Raw genomic sequence first — 16,528 nt, forward strand, 5'->3', positions numbered from 1 at the left:
TCTTGACAAAGTCTTTACGATGAAATCTTGACAAAGTCTTTACGATGAAATCTTGACAAAGTCTTTACGATGAAATTCATGAAAATTCAAGAGGTGAAAAATGAGGTGAAAAAACAGGTGAAATCTCACCTCTTCACCTAAAATATATTTTTATTGAATTCTGTATAATATTCTGAGTAATATGACAGATGTTTATATAACACTTCTCCGGTTTATAGGACCTCTCTCATATTCTATCTTGTCATATCAAAACTCATAGTCATGTTTGTCCTCTAAGACTTCATTTATACTAAACATCTTCAGGGCTAGAAGGCACGAAGTGCCTGGAAGCCCCACTCCCTTTTTTTTTTTTTTTTTTTTTTTTTAATCCTAAGTAGCTTTTGTAAAAATTCATCAAAAAAATTTTAACGTGCTTTAATTTTTTATTTTTTAAAATAATACATATTATTATATAACTAGAATATTTACAAATTTTACTGCTTTCAAAAATTTAATCCTCCTCCTCTCAAATAAACGTACATCCGGGTGGCCTGTTTTTTGCAAAAAATAAAATTTAATTTTTTATGCTTCAAAAGTCAGAATTTTTATTTGCTTCTGGGATATATGATGGCTATATCAGACGCCCATTCTTTTTGATACTCAACATTAAACATAAAACTTAGCCGTTAAGGCTCTTCTGAAAATATTTTTTTTCGAAAAATTTGCGAAAAAAATCAAAAAATTTAAAAATCCCCGAATCTGCAGGGATTTTAAAATAGTTTAGTCGGTTTTTGCATTTTTAAAATGTTAGTCACCTTTCTCCTTCCAAAGTGAAAAAAAATTGTTTAAAATATAAAAAGAATTTTTATTCGCATAGGCGACAAACAAGGATTTATAAATAAATAATGGGGCTTTGAGTATTGATCTGAATTGAATCAGATAATTAGCCGTAAAAAATCTTCTAATAACGATTTCTCATGCATGAAAGATGGCTATGAGTGGCGTTAATGAGGGCGTTTGATAATTGGAGTTGGACATAAAATTTGGAGATCTTAATTTTTGAGAATTTTGGTGCGATCTTACTGGTACAAGCAAGAGTATGGAAGGAGATTGAACTGAGAAAAAAACTAGAGCATGCAAAAGAATCATGCTACAGCTTAGTTGAATGTCATTTATGCAAATAAAAATATCTTTTTCAAATTTCAAACAAATTTTTGCCACTTTTTGAAAGAAGATAAGGTAACAAACATTTTAAAATGCAAAATCTAGACTTAAACTATGCCGAAATGTGAGCTCACCGTTACGGTTTTTTCTTTTTTTGGGGGCTCGCAAGCTCGCCCCCAAAGAAAAAACCGTAACGGTGAGCTCACATTTAGGAAAAATTCTTTTTAGTAAAACTTAAGGATATTGTATCAGATATATTGGTATGGGCAAATTCAATTTTAATACAATATTCATCGAGATATTGCGCTAACGAAGCGTTCAAAATTGAGAGGGTAATCCTCCTACTCTCAAATAAACGTACATGCGGGTGCACCCTTAAGGGTGCACTTACGCCCCTATGACACGATCTTCAATTCAGATGTATAAGGTTAATTTTCAATAACGCTTCACGCCAGTTGTCATAAATTTGAATTAAAGTCAGATAAGTATATCGATGGTCCATATGATTGTGATAGAGATTCTACTCATAATGCATATTCGTGATCACATTAAAAGCAGATAAGTATGAAAGAGAAGCATCAAATGTAGGAACATTATTTTTTGTGCCATTAGAATTAATATGCTAAATGATGAAGAGTGGTCTGCCTATAGTTATCTTTTTTATTGATATTTGCACCATGCTGAAGAAGAAGTTCTGCTATTTCTTTTCCATCATATTTTGCTGCAGTATGAAGAGCTGTTTTTCCATTTTCATCATTTTCATTGATTTTTAGACCAAGATATATAAGAACTTCAGCTGTTTCTTTACTATTAAAATAGCTGTAATATGAAGAGTTATTATTCTACTATCATCTTTTTCATTGAAATTTGTACCATGTGAAAAAAGAAGCTACGCTATGTCTTTTTTATTATGTTTTGCTGTAAAATTTCATTATACATCTATTTCATTGATATTTGCAAAATGTGGAGGCAACTCCAATCAGAGAGAATTTTAATTTTGGTTTTTGATGTTTCAAACATTCACCAATGATTTCTTCCTAAAAATGATAATTGTAAGAATGTTTCAGTTCTCATGAATTTGAAACAATCAACCAATTTTTTTTATTTTTATTTTTTTTTAAATTCGATTATATTTTGGGAAGATATTTCGGGTATACATGCATCAATCAAATTGTTAATTTTAAATAAATGAAAAAAAAAGTATTTCAATACAAAAACATAATTTTGGACATGTATTGCGAGATTAATCAAAATATCAACAACTCGCAATATTGTAAACAAACGATATAATCTTATCACCCAAAGCCAAGATTGAAAATATCTTCGAATTATAGGGAGGCAAATTTGGATGATTATATGGAGGTTTCCCAAAACTCTTAAAATTCCAAATTTCCAAAATTTTCCAAAATCATTAACTATGAAAATAGTTTTTGTTATAACTTTCAAAGTGTTGGACTGCTTGGAATTCTATATTATAGATCAATGTTTGACTGCTATTTCAATATTTTAAACATATTATGTCTCACAGATTGCACTTATTAGGGAAATTTATAAATCTTAGAAAGCTATTGTTCAAAATAAGGCTAAATAATTTGGCAAAATATCTGATTCAATAATGGACAATATCGCTTTTTCATCAAGATTTTAATCAATTCTTTAATGGAAACTGTGAACGTGTAAGTAATGGTACTTTTAAAGAAAGTAGAAAAAACTACTTTGTCGAAGATTGTTTATTTGAAGGTTTCAAAAATCGCGATTTATCTTCTACAGGAGATTCAAAATTTGTTTTGGAAGATAATACTTTTGTTAATATATATTCAAACGTCCAATTTGGTGGCGCAGTTTGTACTGAAGGCGAGGAAATTGTGCATTACAGAATTTGCGCTTTCAATTGTTCTGGTGGCGAAGGACAGTATTGTTCTTGTTGGACAAACTATGGCCAGTATAAAAATTATGTTATTGAAAGCACTTTATTAGCATCTCAAAATATATTTGGTACAGCTCCAATCTTCTTTTTATATGGGAAACAGAATTTAACAAATACTAATATTTCTAATTCTCGTACATTTTCAGTCTGCGGATTTATTTTTCAAAGAGGTGATTATAATTCCCTTGCATCATTTAATTCAATTGTAAATAATTCAGCAAAGCAAACTCGATGTATAAAGGTTTATCATTTTGAGAATAGGAAAGTTGGAATAAGTAATTGCAATATAATTAGAAATTCAGTAACAGAATTCATCATCTATAATGGTGCTGAAACCACATTACCGATTGAAGAATGCAATATCATTGATAATTTGGGAAATAACACAATTTATGGAGAAAACAATTGTAACACATATATTAATAATTGCTTCCTTTTAAATGTATCAACATCAGGGAAGAGTAGGGGTAATTTTAGCTAAAAGTGACATACCTGTAAAAAGTGACACACCCGTGAAGGGTGTGATTACCGATCGGTAATTTCGACAGTTTAGAATTTAAAATTTTTTATGGAACTGTTGCGAGTTTCATAAAGAATTTAAGGAATATAAGCAAAAGATTATTGAATTTGACATTAGCGTTCAAGGCACATTAAGGAAAAAATTTCCCCCAAAAAAGTACAAGCGATAAAAGATACTCTTAACAGTTTAGATAAGAGTTGCAGGAACATGAAAGTCATGCCAGAAACTTTGAAAGCACATGAACTACCAACAATGTAGACGCTAAATGCCGACAAAACTTATGTGGATGCCAGAACTAAAACAAAGAAATTTTTCGAAACCAATACAATACATTTACAACAGAAATGCTATAAATGGTGAACAGCACTCCATTTGAATTTGTTAGAGCGTCTTCAACCGGGAGACATTTTAAATTTCTTGGATAATTCTATTGACTAACATTACATTATATTAAAAGTGGAACAAATGCAACTTTCATCGGGAGAGATACATTTCCAATGGTATTAATGACATAAGTTCTTTAGATAGAATATTGTTTATAAGAGTTGATGAGCATATATGATTTAATATATCCTATAGGAGCATGTTGATACCGTCTAGGAATCCAATAAATCAAACACTTCTTTATTTGGGTGGTAGATGGTATGAAATAGTTGACAGTTTGCCATTCTACACTAATAACTCAGTCAATGAAGCATGTGAGGTTTCAAAGAAAATAGGTATTGAACCTTCCTTCACATATGCATAGGAATTCAGTGGAGAAGAAATCTGTGGAAGGAAACCATTTCACATTCAATTTAACAAAAGAGGTTATACATAATCTTGCAAGCGGCGTTCGGATATACAGGGAATGCATAGATATGATATCAACAACTGACCCCAAAGAGTTAGCACAGGTATTTTCTGTGGAACTGCAGGGAAATCATACACATGTTGTAGCCTGGTATTACAACCCAGCAAACACGGTAATGGAAAAAGATTATTATGGCCTCCTTATATAACATGCACGCTTGGATACGAGTGGGTCTAAATCATTTAAACTTTACATAACATGAGCTTGAAAGAAGTATTCGAAACAACATCCATGGGAGGTCTTTAAAGAAATCAATGATAGCTGAAAGAGTGTGGGGATTTCACTAAACAGAGCTGTAAGCGGAAAAGCGTTTCTTTTGACAAAAATGTTGTACATCAAACAAAATAACCCCTTACGACTACTTTTTACCATCTTACTCCAACACTCCTGACGCATACAATTTGACACTCTCATTCAAAGCAGAAAAGGAGGACATAAACCATTCTCATCTTCATAAATGTTAACACTCGTAAAGATATGCATATCCAATGAAAAATAAAGGAACTCTGAAGGTTAAGAGTTTTACAAAAGTTTGTAGCAGAACAAACCCAAGTACTTTAACATCAGACCAAGACAGTGCATAACCTCAGCAATAAATGCACAGAATTTCACTCATTAAGCATCATACATAACTCACTACACTACTGAAGACCATAACCATAACATACTCGGCATCATAAACCGCTTCATAAGGAACGCTCAGAGATTTTAATATCAAGAGCGAGACTTTACCGAAGAAACAATTGAAACATTTTTCTCGAAGTATATAATTCCCTCAACACATTGCTACAACAGGAACATACACCAAATTCAATGACCACAACAAGAGAAAGTATATACAAAAGAAACGAAGCCAACACAACAGTATCAGAAATTTCAACACAATTACCAATCATCCTGGTACAAAAGTTCGTGTAACAAGAACACATCTATGACGACAAACCGTTGACAAAGAAACGCTTTTAAGGTTAAGTTAGAAACTATAATATATCGTAGACTCTACACAAGGTAATGGATTCTTATAAAAGCTGCTGACGACTCCATAGCATTTACCCTCGAATAAGTTAGTTGAAAGTAGTAATGGCAAACTTGCTGAAAACCATTGACGAAGCAAAGCGAGAAGGAGTGGTATTGAAATACTTGGCTACAAACAAAACCGATGACCATTATAATAGTAGATATGAAGGAGGTGTTGAAGATTGTTATTTACCATCTTGAGAAACTTGAGAGAAGTCAAAGACAACACATCTGGAGACCTAAGAGCGAGAAACAAGCACTTGAAAGAGAAAACAAAAATATTGCCAAGAAAGAATAAGAAAATTCTTCTAAACTTTTCATTAGATGTAAAATCAGACATAGAATGTAGAACAGTCATGATATCATTAATGGTACCATTTATTTACACCAAACAAATAATGTTTATTGTTAGAATGTTTAATCTAACCACGTTTTTCTAACCACTTTTCTAAACATGGTCTAAAACTCTCGAAATATCATGAATTTTTGACATTTTCCTTAAATGAAAGAAAATAACGCTAATTTTTTTCTAGAAAAATTTTATCTTGTATGTAAAGATATGATTTCAACAATCGCGCACCAACAAACAATTCAAAACTACAAGCACCAAACTCGTTAGTCATGAATCCAACATCTATGTTAGTAGAGATGAAAAGCTTCATTCTTCTTCATATACTTTCGAAACAGAAATCCAGAAGATAAAGCAGGAACTTTAACCAAGTGAATTTAGACTTGATATGCTGCAAAGATGAAACAAAATGAAAGTATATCTTTATTGAAATGAGGACATTATGACATTACCCAAATTGCCTTTAAAATCCAAACAACAAAACTAACTATTTCCTGAATTCGACTGAAATTGAGAAGTCAAAACAACTCGACTCAGGTAGAAATAAAGAAGTTCATATCGTAAAGGTAAATTATGAATTCCTTGGTTTCATTTGCAACCAAAATTATGGACAAAGATTGCGACATGGTTATAAGAATGTTCTCTGACATATATAAATCTGAAGAATTAAGACCTACGATAACTTTTGTTTTCATTAGTTGCTGAATGTGTTTGGAGAAATAAGAGATAAAGATAGAAGAGGAAAGTATGGAACGAAAAATAAACCCGCTATGTTTGAGATGAAAGAGCAATTGACGCCTTAGTTGTTTTAGCAGGTAAATTTCAATGTATAACGCAAAAATGAACCCGCAATGTTCAAAATGTAAGCAGCATGAGGAAATATAACTACTCCGTCAAAGAGATAAAAGAATGGAAACGACTATGCAGATTAAAGAAAGAAGTAGAAAAGCCAGCAGAAGTATAAAATGGACATGTTAGCATTTCGAACAAAAATTATTCCAACAGCTGACGATTTCCTTCTATCTTGACTGTCAAAGAAGAAATATAAAGAAACTTCGGCATTGTTAAAACATATCGATTACTAAAAGAAGAAATAGAAAGCTACAAAACTGTTTAAAGTCATGAACCATCGCCCACAACATTATACCAGGTAAAACTTGTACATAGTTATGTTAAAAAAGAGGTTAGAAAACGTGTAGAATCGTAAACATGCTAACATAAACATTATTTTGGCTGAATTCAGCACCAATAAATTTCTGAGTAAAATGGGACATATGGCCACGTGTCAAAACCGTTGAGGTTTTCACAATTTTAAAATTGCTGCGAAAGTTCGTCAAAAATGGAAGGTCCCGACGGTTTACAACGCCCATTACTTTACATGAAGATATTTACCAATGTCAACTAAATATCATGGTACGATAGAAAAACGGTATGTAAAGTTTACATTTTGTAAAGTTTTGTCCTGATTCAAGACAAAAGTCTTGTATTTTTCAGAACAAGTCTTGTATTTTTTCAGAACAAGTCTGTGATTTTTCAAGACAAATCTTGTCCTGATTTCAGAAACAAGTCTTGCACTTTTTAGTCAGTTTTTTGTAAAGTTCTCAAAAATTGAGAAACAATTTGTCCTGATTCAAGACAAGTCTTGTATTTTTCAGAAACAAGTCTTGTATTTTTTCAAACAAGTCTTGTATTTTTTCAAGACAAAATCTTGTCCTGATTCAGAACAAGTCTTGCACTTTTCAGGAAATATCCTATCGTCTAACTTTACAAATGTCACTTTTTCAACATGATTGCATTGGTCGGGAAACAACTTTCTCTCAATTTTGTCACTTTTTTTCTATTCGTCGTGTTTTGTCACTTTTCCCTCAGGGTGTGTGTCAGAAAATATCCAAAATCTTTATAGCCTCGTATCTCCTTTCAATTCTTGACGGCTTGACATGTATGACACACCATTCAATTCAGAATTTATTGTGCTGAATCTTTTATGACCTTCAATTTGTTCGTGACTTCTTTTCACATATGTAACCCTGAATTTTTAACATTTCTTTAACACAGAAAAATAAAGTTAGTTTTATTTTATTTATTTTTTTATTTTGTATGTAAGGACAGATATGTCAACAACAGAGAACACAACAAATGCTATCGTTCATGAAGCCATAAAATGAAGAATTACGAGTGGGTTCAGTTTAACAAACAACTCCGTCTCATTCGTTCGGTCAAAGACGATATGTACCAAATGCAAAGTATTTGAATGCTCTTCGTTCTACAAAGCAAGCATATCATTGGTTTGAAAACCAACAGACAAAAGAAACTTTTAGAAGAATTTCCTCATATGTTGCTTTCCCTCGGAAAACCGAGGGAAGAGATTCCATTCGAAAATCGCAAGAATTTGGCTCCTTGTTTGAAAGGATATTATGTTCATAGACTTTTAGGTTAAATGCCGTTAGCAATGTGGGCTTCACCTCGTTATGCTTGTTATATTTTCATGATTGTAGATGAAAATTCATAGACAAGAACGTGGAGAGATGGAAAAGAAACTTCAAGCAAAAGATGAAGTCATTGAATCCAAAGACAAAAGCATACAGAAAAGAATACCACGTTCGGTACCAAAAGGAAAGAAAAGAGTTATAAGTATATGATATATACTGAAGAGTTGGAGAAAGAAGAAGATAGAGATATGGTTATGTTGCATTTAGTCAGAAGAAAACAACAAAAGCTTTTATGGACCTTGCTAAGATACAAATCTGACAGAAAACTGGTTCTATCGTGAAAAACTTACCGATTTCAATGACACCGAATGAGCAAATAAAGGAAATTGTCAAAATACTTTCCTCAAACACACTATGACATCAAAGGTTGCACAATACTTACATTCAAAAGACTTAACATTACTGAAGGAAAAAATAACAGAATATTTCGATAACTTCAAAGAGGAAGAATAAAAAAAATCTAAGCTAATTTTATTTTTTTATAAAATTTTATCTCATATTGAAAGAACATGAATTTAGAATATTCGGAACTCATGACAGAAGAGAAGAACGAACAACATGTAAAAAGATTATGCAAAATTTCTGAAAGACATACAAAGCATTTAAACAATATCTAAATGCTTCTAAAGATTATGCAAAATTTCTGAAGGTATATAAAGCTTATGAAAAAAGCGGATGAAAAGTTTATACATTGGGGAATTGTTTGAAAATATCGATATGAAGACTAACCAAAAATTATATTTTTGCTTAAATGACGTCAGGGTCAATTCTTCAACCATTTCACTTCCTTCGTCAATGTCAATAGAAGCTTCTTCAACCTTTGGTAAGAAACTTTGTATAACATCTTTGTTCGTTATTGTTTTTCAGAGATGAAGAATAATATTTCACATTGTTTCACCCTTCTTATATTCTTTCTGTTCGGAAAGATTCATAGCAATACTGAAGAAGTCAATGTTGATTCTTTATAATAGTATAATGAGTATCCTTTGACATTCACGAAGAAACTCTTTTGTTTCAAAACTACTGCAACTCTTGTGAAGTTTAAACCGTTTGCGGTCAATGACGATAGCTAATGGTCTGACATACTGACCGAACTTAGATTCTTTCACAAACTTCTGTTAAGATAATCATTAACATTTGAAAGCATTATTGAACTCATTCTGATGCAGTAGCGAGAGCATTGTATGAAAAGAACTTGCAAATCTGCATGTGTTTCATTAAAATAAAAATATAAATTATTTTGAAAAATAACTTAAAAAAATCTTAATCTTAATTTTTTCAAAAAATATTTTTTATCCGATAGAAAAAGATGACAGAAAAATTAACTTTTTACATAGCGCCAGACCCTTCTTGCCCACATCTTTTAAGCCACAATATATAGTCATAGAACTAAATAGAGAAGCGGAAAATTCTACAAATAGAAGAAAGCGAAATTCTACAAAACAGAAGAAACATATAGAGACCTAGATAACGAAAACTGGATATGCACTATTCTGGTTAGATTGTCCTTAATGAAATGTATGAAAAAAAGGGCTTTATATGAAGAATATAGAAAATATTGTCATGAAAACAAATATAAGACCAAAGCTCAGAGAAAAAATTCTATGCTGGTATAAAACATCTTTTCGAAGTTCGGAATGGCAAATATAGAAAGAAATAATTTTTCTAAGTTTATTTTTCAAAAAAATATTTTTTTTATTTCCTACTAAAGATGTATCGTAAGTTGTCTAAGTTAGAACACTCGGAATAAACAACTTCTTACAGAAGCTAATATTAGATGTTGCAAAGCATTACACAACAAACAAAAAGGCACTCGCTGACATCCTCAATGACTATAATGGTGAAAATAACTTATGATAGAATTCATGAGTTCATAAAGCCGCAACGCGCGAGGACGAAGTCCATGCAAGAGCATTTCCTTTAATATGGACGTTGCTATTGACTTATATCATAGACGTTCATACCTCATGAAGTAAGAAGAGAAATGTTTGACATAAACAAATGCAAACGTTGGTCATACTCGTAAAGCTCTTTCACATGACGTTCGTCAAGAGATGTTGACATAAACAAATGCAAACGTGTGTGGAAAACAAGAAGAAGCTGTACCACATGAAGTAAGAAGAAATGATTGTGACATAACAAAATGCAAACGTGGTGAAACACGAAAGAGAAGATGACACACTGATGAACAACAGAGAAGAGAGATGTATTAAAAGTGCTATAGAACAAGTCCAAAGCTAATAATGTCATTCGTTCCATTGACGACCAAACCAAAGAAGGAGAGATGGTTAAAGAAAGATGAAGAAAATAGGGAAGGGAATGTGAATCAGGCAATAGACTCATTGACTTTAACATCGAAGCTTAGATGAACCAAAACAGAGACTACTTACACAAACATTTCGGTAAGTTTTCATGAGACCTCTTAGAGAAGATTAAAATAAACTCCAACAAAGATGGATGGTATGTTATAAACTTGGTGGAAAGTATGAATGTTCTACGTTAAACCTCAATTAATATTGGAACATTACTACATCAGCTCTTGAAGGAGAACTTTATATCAGAGATAGAAGCAAATGCTGCAGGTATTGTTGAAATGCACTATGACTCTTCTTGACAAACATAAAGAATCTTACTGAAATAAAGTGTATGATTTAACAGAATATGAATGGCTTAACGATGTCAGATGTAAAGAAAGGCAAACCAAAAAAGAGACCATATAGAGATGAAAGCACACTGACAAATGACCAGAAAGCCATTTGGAAGCTCTTAAGCAAAACAGGAAACCCAGCATTATAGAAAGCTTTTGGAAAATAATGGTGAAAGAAGTTTTATAAGAAGAGAAGCGGGGCAGTGTCTGGAAGTATCTTTGGCAATTACCTATAAATCTTGAACGCTACAAATCTTCAATGAACTGAACAAAAGAACTGCAACACTTATGACAGAAGGACAAATTGTTCGTTTATGCTTGCATTCAGGCTGGAGTAAATGAAGAAACTATTGACCACATGAGAGAAGTCATTCGGTTAGAGACTTTCCTCAAAGTAAAGTACAAGAAATTTCTGACGCAACAGGTATATGCATTTAATGTTACCATTGGTTACTTCAATGACTCAAGACATAATGAAATAAAGAGATACATACCAAAAGAATTGCGAAACTGTTTAGAACTATTGACTTACTTCTTGTGAAGACACTACATGCTAAATGAAAGACTTCAATGACAACATATTTCATTCGAAACTATATAGAAATCTTGAAAAGGGATGTGGGTGGAATGAACATTGAAAAACAGATGAAAAATTATACAAAGAGAGAAGATAAATATGTAGTTCCTTCATGGATAGAACTTACACCGCTATGGGATGTTATGAAAACATTGTGGAGTGCAAATATTTCGAACCTATTTCTTATGGGAGAACTTTTCACATATACGACTGATCTTATATAAACAGAACCTTGCACCATTTAAAGATTGACATATGCTCCAAATATTGTGTACAACTGAAGAAGAAAGCAGAGTCAAAAGAAGTAAAAATAAAGCTAAATGTAAGTTCATACCTGAGCACGTTTTCTTTGCTGACTTTGAGTGTAGTTACGGATGGCTTTCATAAAGCTTTAACATCTGTTATGACAGGAAGATGGTCAGTTAGTGAAAAGTATTGGGTCAAACGTGTGCAACAAGAATTTTTGGAAAGACTTCCTGACAAGAGTTTAATATATTTCCATAACCTCAGTTATGACAAAAACTTCATTTAAGACACATGACAGAAGTGAAAGGAACTCCCATCATTAAAGGTTCACGAACAATTGCAAATAACTGGTTTATATAAAGGAAGGCAATATTATAAAAGACTCTTACAGTGTTATAAATAAGAAGCTAAACTATTTTCCTGCTATGTTTAACTTACAAACAGACCGAAAAGAAGTATTTCCAAATAACTACTACAGCAGTTTTTGTTAGCAAATGACAACAGAAACTGTGTCATTTCTGAAGCATGTAAGTTTATCCATTGATGCAGATACATTTATGAAGAACATAGATTCCATCAAAGGTTGCAGAATAGATGAAACCACTTCGACTTAGGAAAAATATAGCACGTTTTACTGCAAACAAGATGTAAGAATTTAAAGAGAAGGTTTTTGTAAAGTTCCGCAATGACTTATTGAAAGAGTTTGATTTAAACGTTTATGACTACGTTATATTGTTCTATTGCTAACAAATTGTTTGAGAACAGAGTATACTTCCCGAATGGAAATCTTTATGACCTCTACAAATAAACCAAGAGAATTTATTTCGAGATGCATTCAAGGTGGAAGATGTATGTTGTCAGATAACATGAAACAAAAGACAAAAAGAAAACTCATTGCTGACTTCGACACTGTTTCATTATATCCTTTCAGCTATAGCAAGACTTATATACTTTAGAAGTATTCCAAAAGTATTGAAAGGAAGAAATGTTAAGCACAGAGTATCTCATTAGACATTTATTTTCGATTGACGACCAAAAGGAACCCATTGGTGAAAAGTTTATGTCTGCTTCTTTGTTCTCATTAAGATAACAGAAGAATTGGTATACCCAGACACTTTCATTTAATAGTTTGCGACCCTGAACTAAATCCAGAACTTAACGTTCCAAGAAGTTCAAACACTTGCTGTCTCATGTATGTTTGACCAGTATAACATTACAAGACCTCATAAAATATCAAGGTGTCAAATGTAATGTTTGCAAGGATACTATTACATGGAAACAGAGATATGAGAATAAGAGATGAAGTAAAGAAGTTGTTGAGTTAAGGTTTAAAGTATAAGAAAGAAAAAACCCCTTACAAGAAATATTAAACTCATTCTGAACAGCATTTATGGCAAAAACTATTCTATCTCCTATTGAGCAAAAAATAACCATAGTTAGATGACAAAGATGCTATAAGATATGCTATAAGAAATTACAACCATATATGAAGGTTCGAAGTTTTGGATGGTTCAGATAAAAATATTCAAGCTAACGAAAAGCATTGCAGACACTTTAACTTCTGTCCACTTGGTGTTTAATATTCTGTCTATGTCAAAACGTATTATGAATGAAGTATTCTACTGCAGAGGACATGGGACTTCAAATCTTTTACCAGGATACCGACAGTATGCACATTATATAATGAAGACATCCCAAAGCTTGCAGCAGAGTTTAAGAAGAATACGGTAGAGAACTTAATTGGGTAAAACATTAGTCAGTTCCATTCTGACTTTGCAGAAATAACACCTGGGAAAACAAGTTTAGCATACAAGTCAATTATTTTGTGGAAAGAAGACTACATAGACTTACTCACGAATGATTTAAATGAAGTTGCATTTCACTGCCAGAATGAAAGCGTGAAGGCAAGATGTTATTGCTTTAACCGCTAATGAAATGTTTCCTGAAGCTATATAAATTGCTATACAATGGAAGATAAAGAACATTCACATACCTGTTGGAACATATGACAAAGACTCTGTATTCAGTTTAATGAAACTTTACAAAGCACTTCATGACGGTCAGAAGATTTGCCATTCGACTTATGTAAGTCATGTCCAACCTTGCTTTGCTGAAAAGTTTCAACTTTTCAATAACGACTAAAACAAGCTTTATTCGTAAGTTGAAGTTCTGAGGTCATTTATTTTTTGTCAGCAATGAGGTCATTCGTGATAAAAATAAAGCTAGCGTAGATTTTACAATACTGCATGGTAGAGTTTAAGAGTTGTGCTTCAATGTAGAGACAGTCCTTCCCATCTGGAGGCAAGAAACACTGACATTTATGTCATGAGTGGAGTACATGTCTATCCAAAACTCACGATTGAAGCCAGTTTAATAATAATCATTAGTGAGTTAGGAAAGTGGTGAAGTTCTTGTTGACCAATGAACTCATTTTCAAACGCCTTTGGCTATATTAGAGTAAAAGTATGGCTTGCCTTCTATCCCAAATGCCAGGTGTTACAATCTTTGAAAATTCATTTTTCCTCGGAGCATTGCATCATAATTGAAAACATCTTAAAAATCATCACTTGGTCGGAGATTTGAAATCTTATTACGTAATGATTTTCTTTCTTTTTAGCGACTTCATTGAATGGTGAGAATACAATGAATTGACAGTCATGAGTTCCATTTCATTTTCATAAATTCATAATGAAAAGTCTATAAGTTGTGGCTGACTACCTTCTCTTTCAGTTGTGCAAGAAACTCACGTAAAGGCTGTAAAGTTTGTACTTCAATGTTGAACTTTTCTCGAACATCTCATTAAATGAAATCATACATTGTTGCAATGTTGTATCGTCTTTAAAGTATTGATATGTTGAATGTTTTGGCGCTTAAAGACTGTTCGTCATTTTCTATCTCGACTTGAAGTATAAAGTCAACCTTCTGAAAGCACGTGTTATATACATTAGATTATGCCAATGTACTTCTCTTCATTTATGTTCACATCCAGTCTGTTGGAAACTTAAACGTTACTCTGTTCCCCTTTATTTTGACGTCAGGTTTCACTACTGAACGCAACAGATAAAGGGATTTGTCTTATACATTTAATTCGATAAAAATAAACCATTTACTCTTTCTTTGCTTCAGCTTCTTTAGCTTTTGCTTCAGCTTCTTCCTCTAGCTTTCTTCGCCAGCAAACGTGGGTTCTTCTGTCTTCCAGCAGCTAATGCAGCTAGTTTTTTTCACTAAGTTTTCTCTTTGTCTCTCTGGCTTTTTGTTCTTTGTTTTGTTCCTTCAGTTCGGATAAAATTTGCTCGCGAATTTCTTTCTTCAAATGCTTCAACATCTATGACACCTTGGTCTTGTCCGTAGGGCTTGTCTGAGTCATTTGACTGCAGATAAAAAACTAAATTAAAACTTAACCGATGTAAAATGAGGCGTTTCAAAATCAGAGCGAGAGTCTATTATATTAAAATGACGCAAGAGGAATACAACATCCTTTCTATTATGTAAGTCAGAGTAAAGATGGTAAAATATATGTAAGAAAAAGAAAGGTTCCATTAGCGAATGCAGGAAAGCGACAACATTAAGGTGCATGGCAAGGGTGAAGTCCACGAAGCCCATATAAAAACCTTCTGTTCAAACTGACCACCTAGTAGAACAAGAAGAAAAGAAAGCCAGTATGTTCTTTCAATAACGAACCAAGAGCTTATTGCAAAGTTCGTGAATTTCATTGAAAAACAAACCGAGTCAAAAATCCTGACCCGCCAGTGAAAGAAGTTGAGACAAAAGAGAATGTACAGTTCATTGAAAATGTCAAGAAACAAATTCCACCACGAATACCAAGAAGAAGAGTTGAGATAATGAAGTAAATGATATTTTTATCCGAAGTAAAATACATGCAGAACGAACAGTTAAACGAATATTACTCCAGCAGAGCATATTCATCAGATTCGCTCATATTTCGATATCATAGACAATGCAGTTCAAATTGGTGACACTAATAGAAAATATTCTGACGCAAAGATTCCATCACAACCTGGAACTGCTAAAGATAACACATGGTAACATTCAATCTCTCACCTCCTGGTGAAAATATGTTGGACCTTTACAAATACATTCATTACGTATAAAATGGAAGGTCAATTTATTGCAGATAAAGAAATTGGTTCAGGTTCCAATAAAAAACAAACCCACCAGGATTTTGGATTGGTTTCGATGACGCTTTCTATGCAGTTGCTGGATATCAAATCCTTGCAAATGGTCGTATCGTATATCTCAAGACAACGCAAGAGAAGAAGCATATATAACTTCAAACTCACAAACTACCGAACAAATAAAGAAAGTAGATGTTTTCTAAAGACTCGACATGAAGATGTATGGAGTCATTCGGGAACATGCAGAACAGGACAAATTGTTAGTGGTCCAATTACAGCAGGAAAAACATTGATTTTAAGCTTCGTTAAGAATTCCTGTTAGAGATTCCTTCCATTAGAAGCTATTCGATTTATTCCAGCTTTTGCAGGAAACATTCAGCTTAAAGTAAAGTTTCAGTAGCGACGCCTTACAATGCACATCTATATCTGTAAATGATATCATTGCTTTCAATCCAACTCTTAAAGTTGCATTTGCTTCAGATTCAAATCCACCGACAAATAAATTTGTTCCATGGAATGAACCATTCACTATGATAACGAAGGCAATAGAAGCTAGTGGAACAGTTACTATTACAACTGTAACCCAGCAACTATTTGAACAAAGATGGATTTTAATGAATGTTT

At 32.7% G+C, this 16,528-nt stretch overlaps 1 pseudogene across 1 annotated transcript, besides 4 other annotated features; it reads left to right on the top strand.

Moving 5' to 3' along the window:
* Positions 1–365: part of a mobile genetic element that runs on past the window's edge.
* Positions 366–1,522: 1,157 nt separating this feature from the next.
* Positions 1,523–1,626: a mobile genetic element.
* A 1,903-nt stretch (positions 1,627–3,529) lies between these two features.
* Positions 3,530–3,697: a mobile genetic element.
* A 47-nt stretch (positions 3,698–3,744) lies between these two features.
* Positions 3,745–16,528: part of a mobile genetic element that runs on past the window's edge.
* TVAGG3_0448320 lies at positions 7,921–8,448 on the top strand (annotated as a pseudogene). Its single transcript has one exon. A coding segment is annotated over exon 1 (528 nt).

This window comes from Trichomonas vaginalis, chromosome V (assembly GCF_026262505.1).
Source record: "Trichomonas vaginalis G3 chromosome V, whole genome shotgun sequence".
Lineage (NCBI taxonomy): Eukaryota > Parabasalia > Trichomonadida > Trichomonadidae > Trichomonas > Trichomonas vaginalis.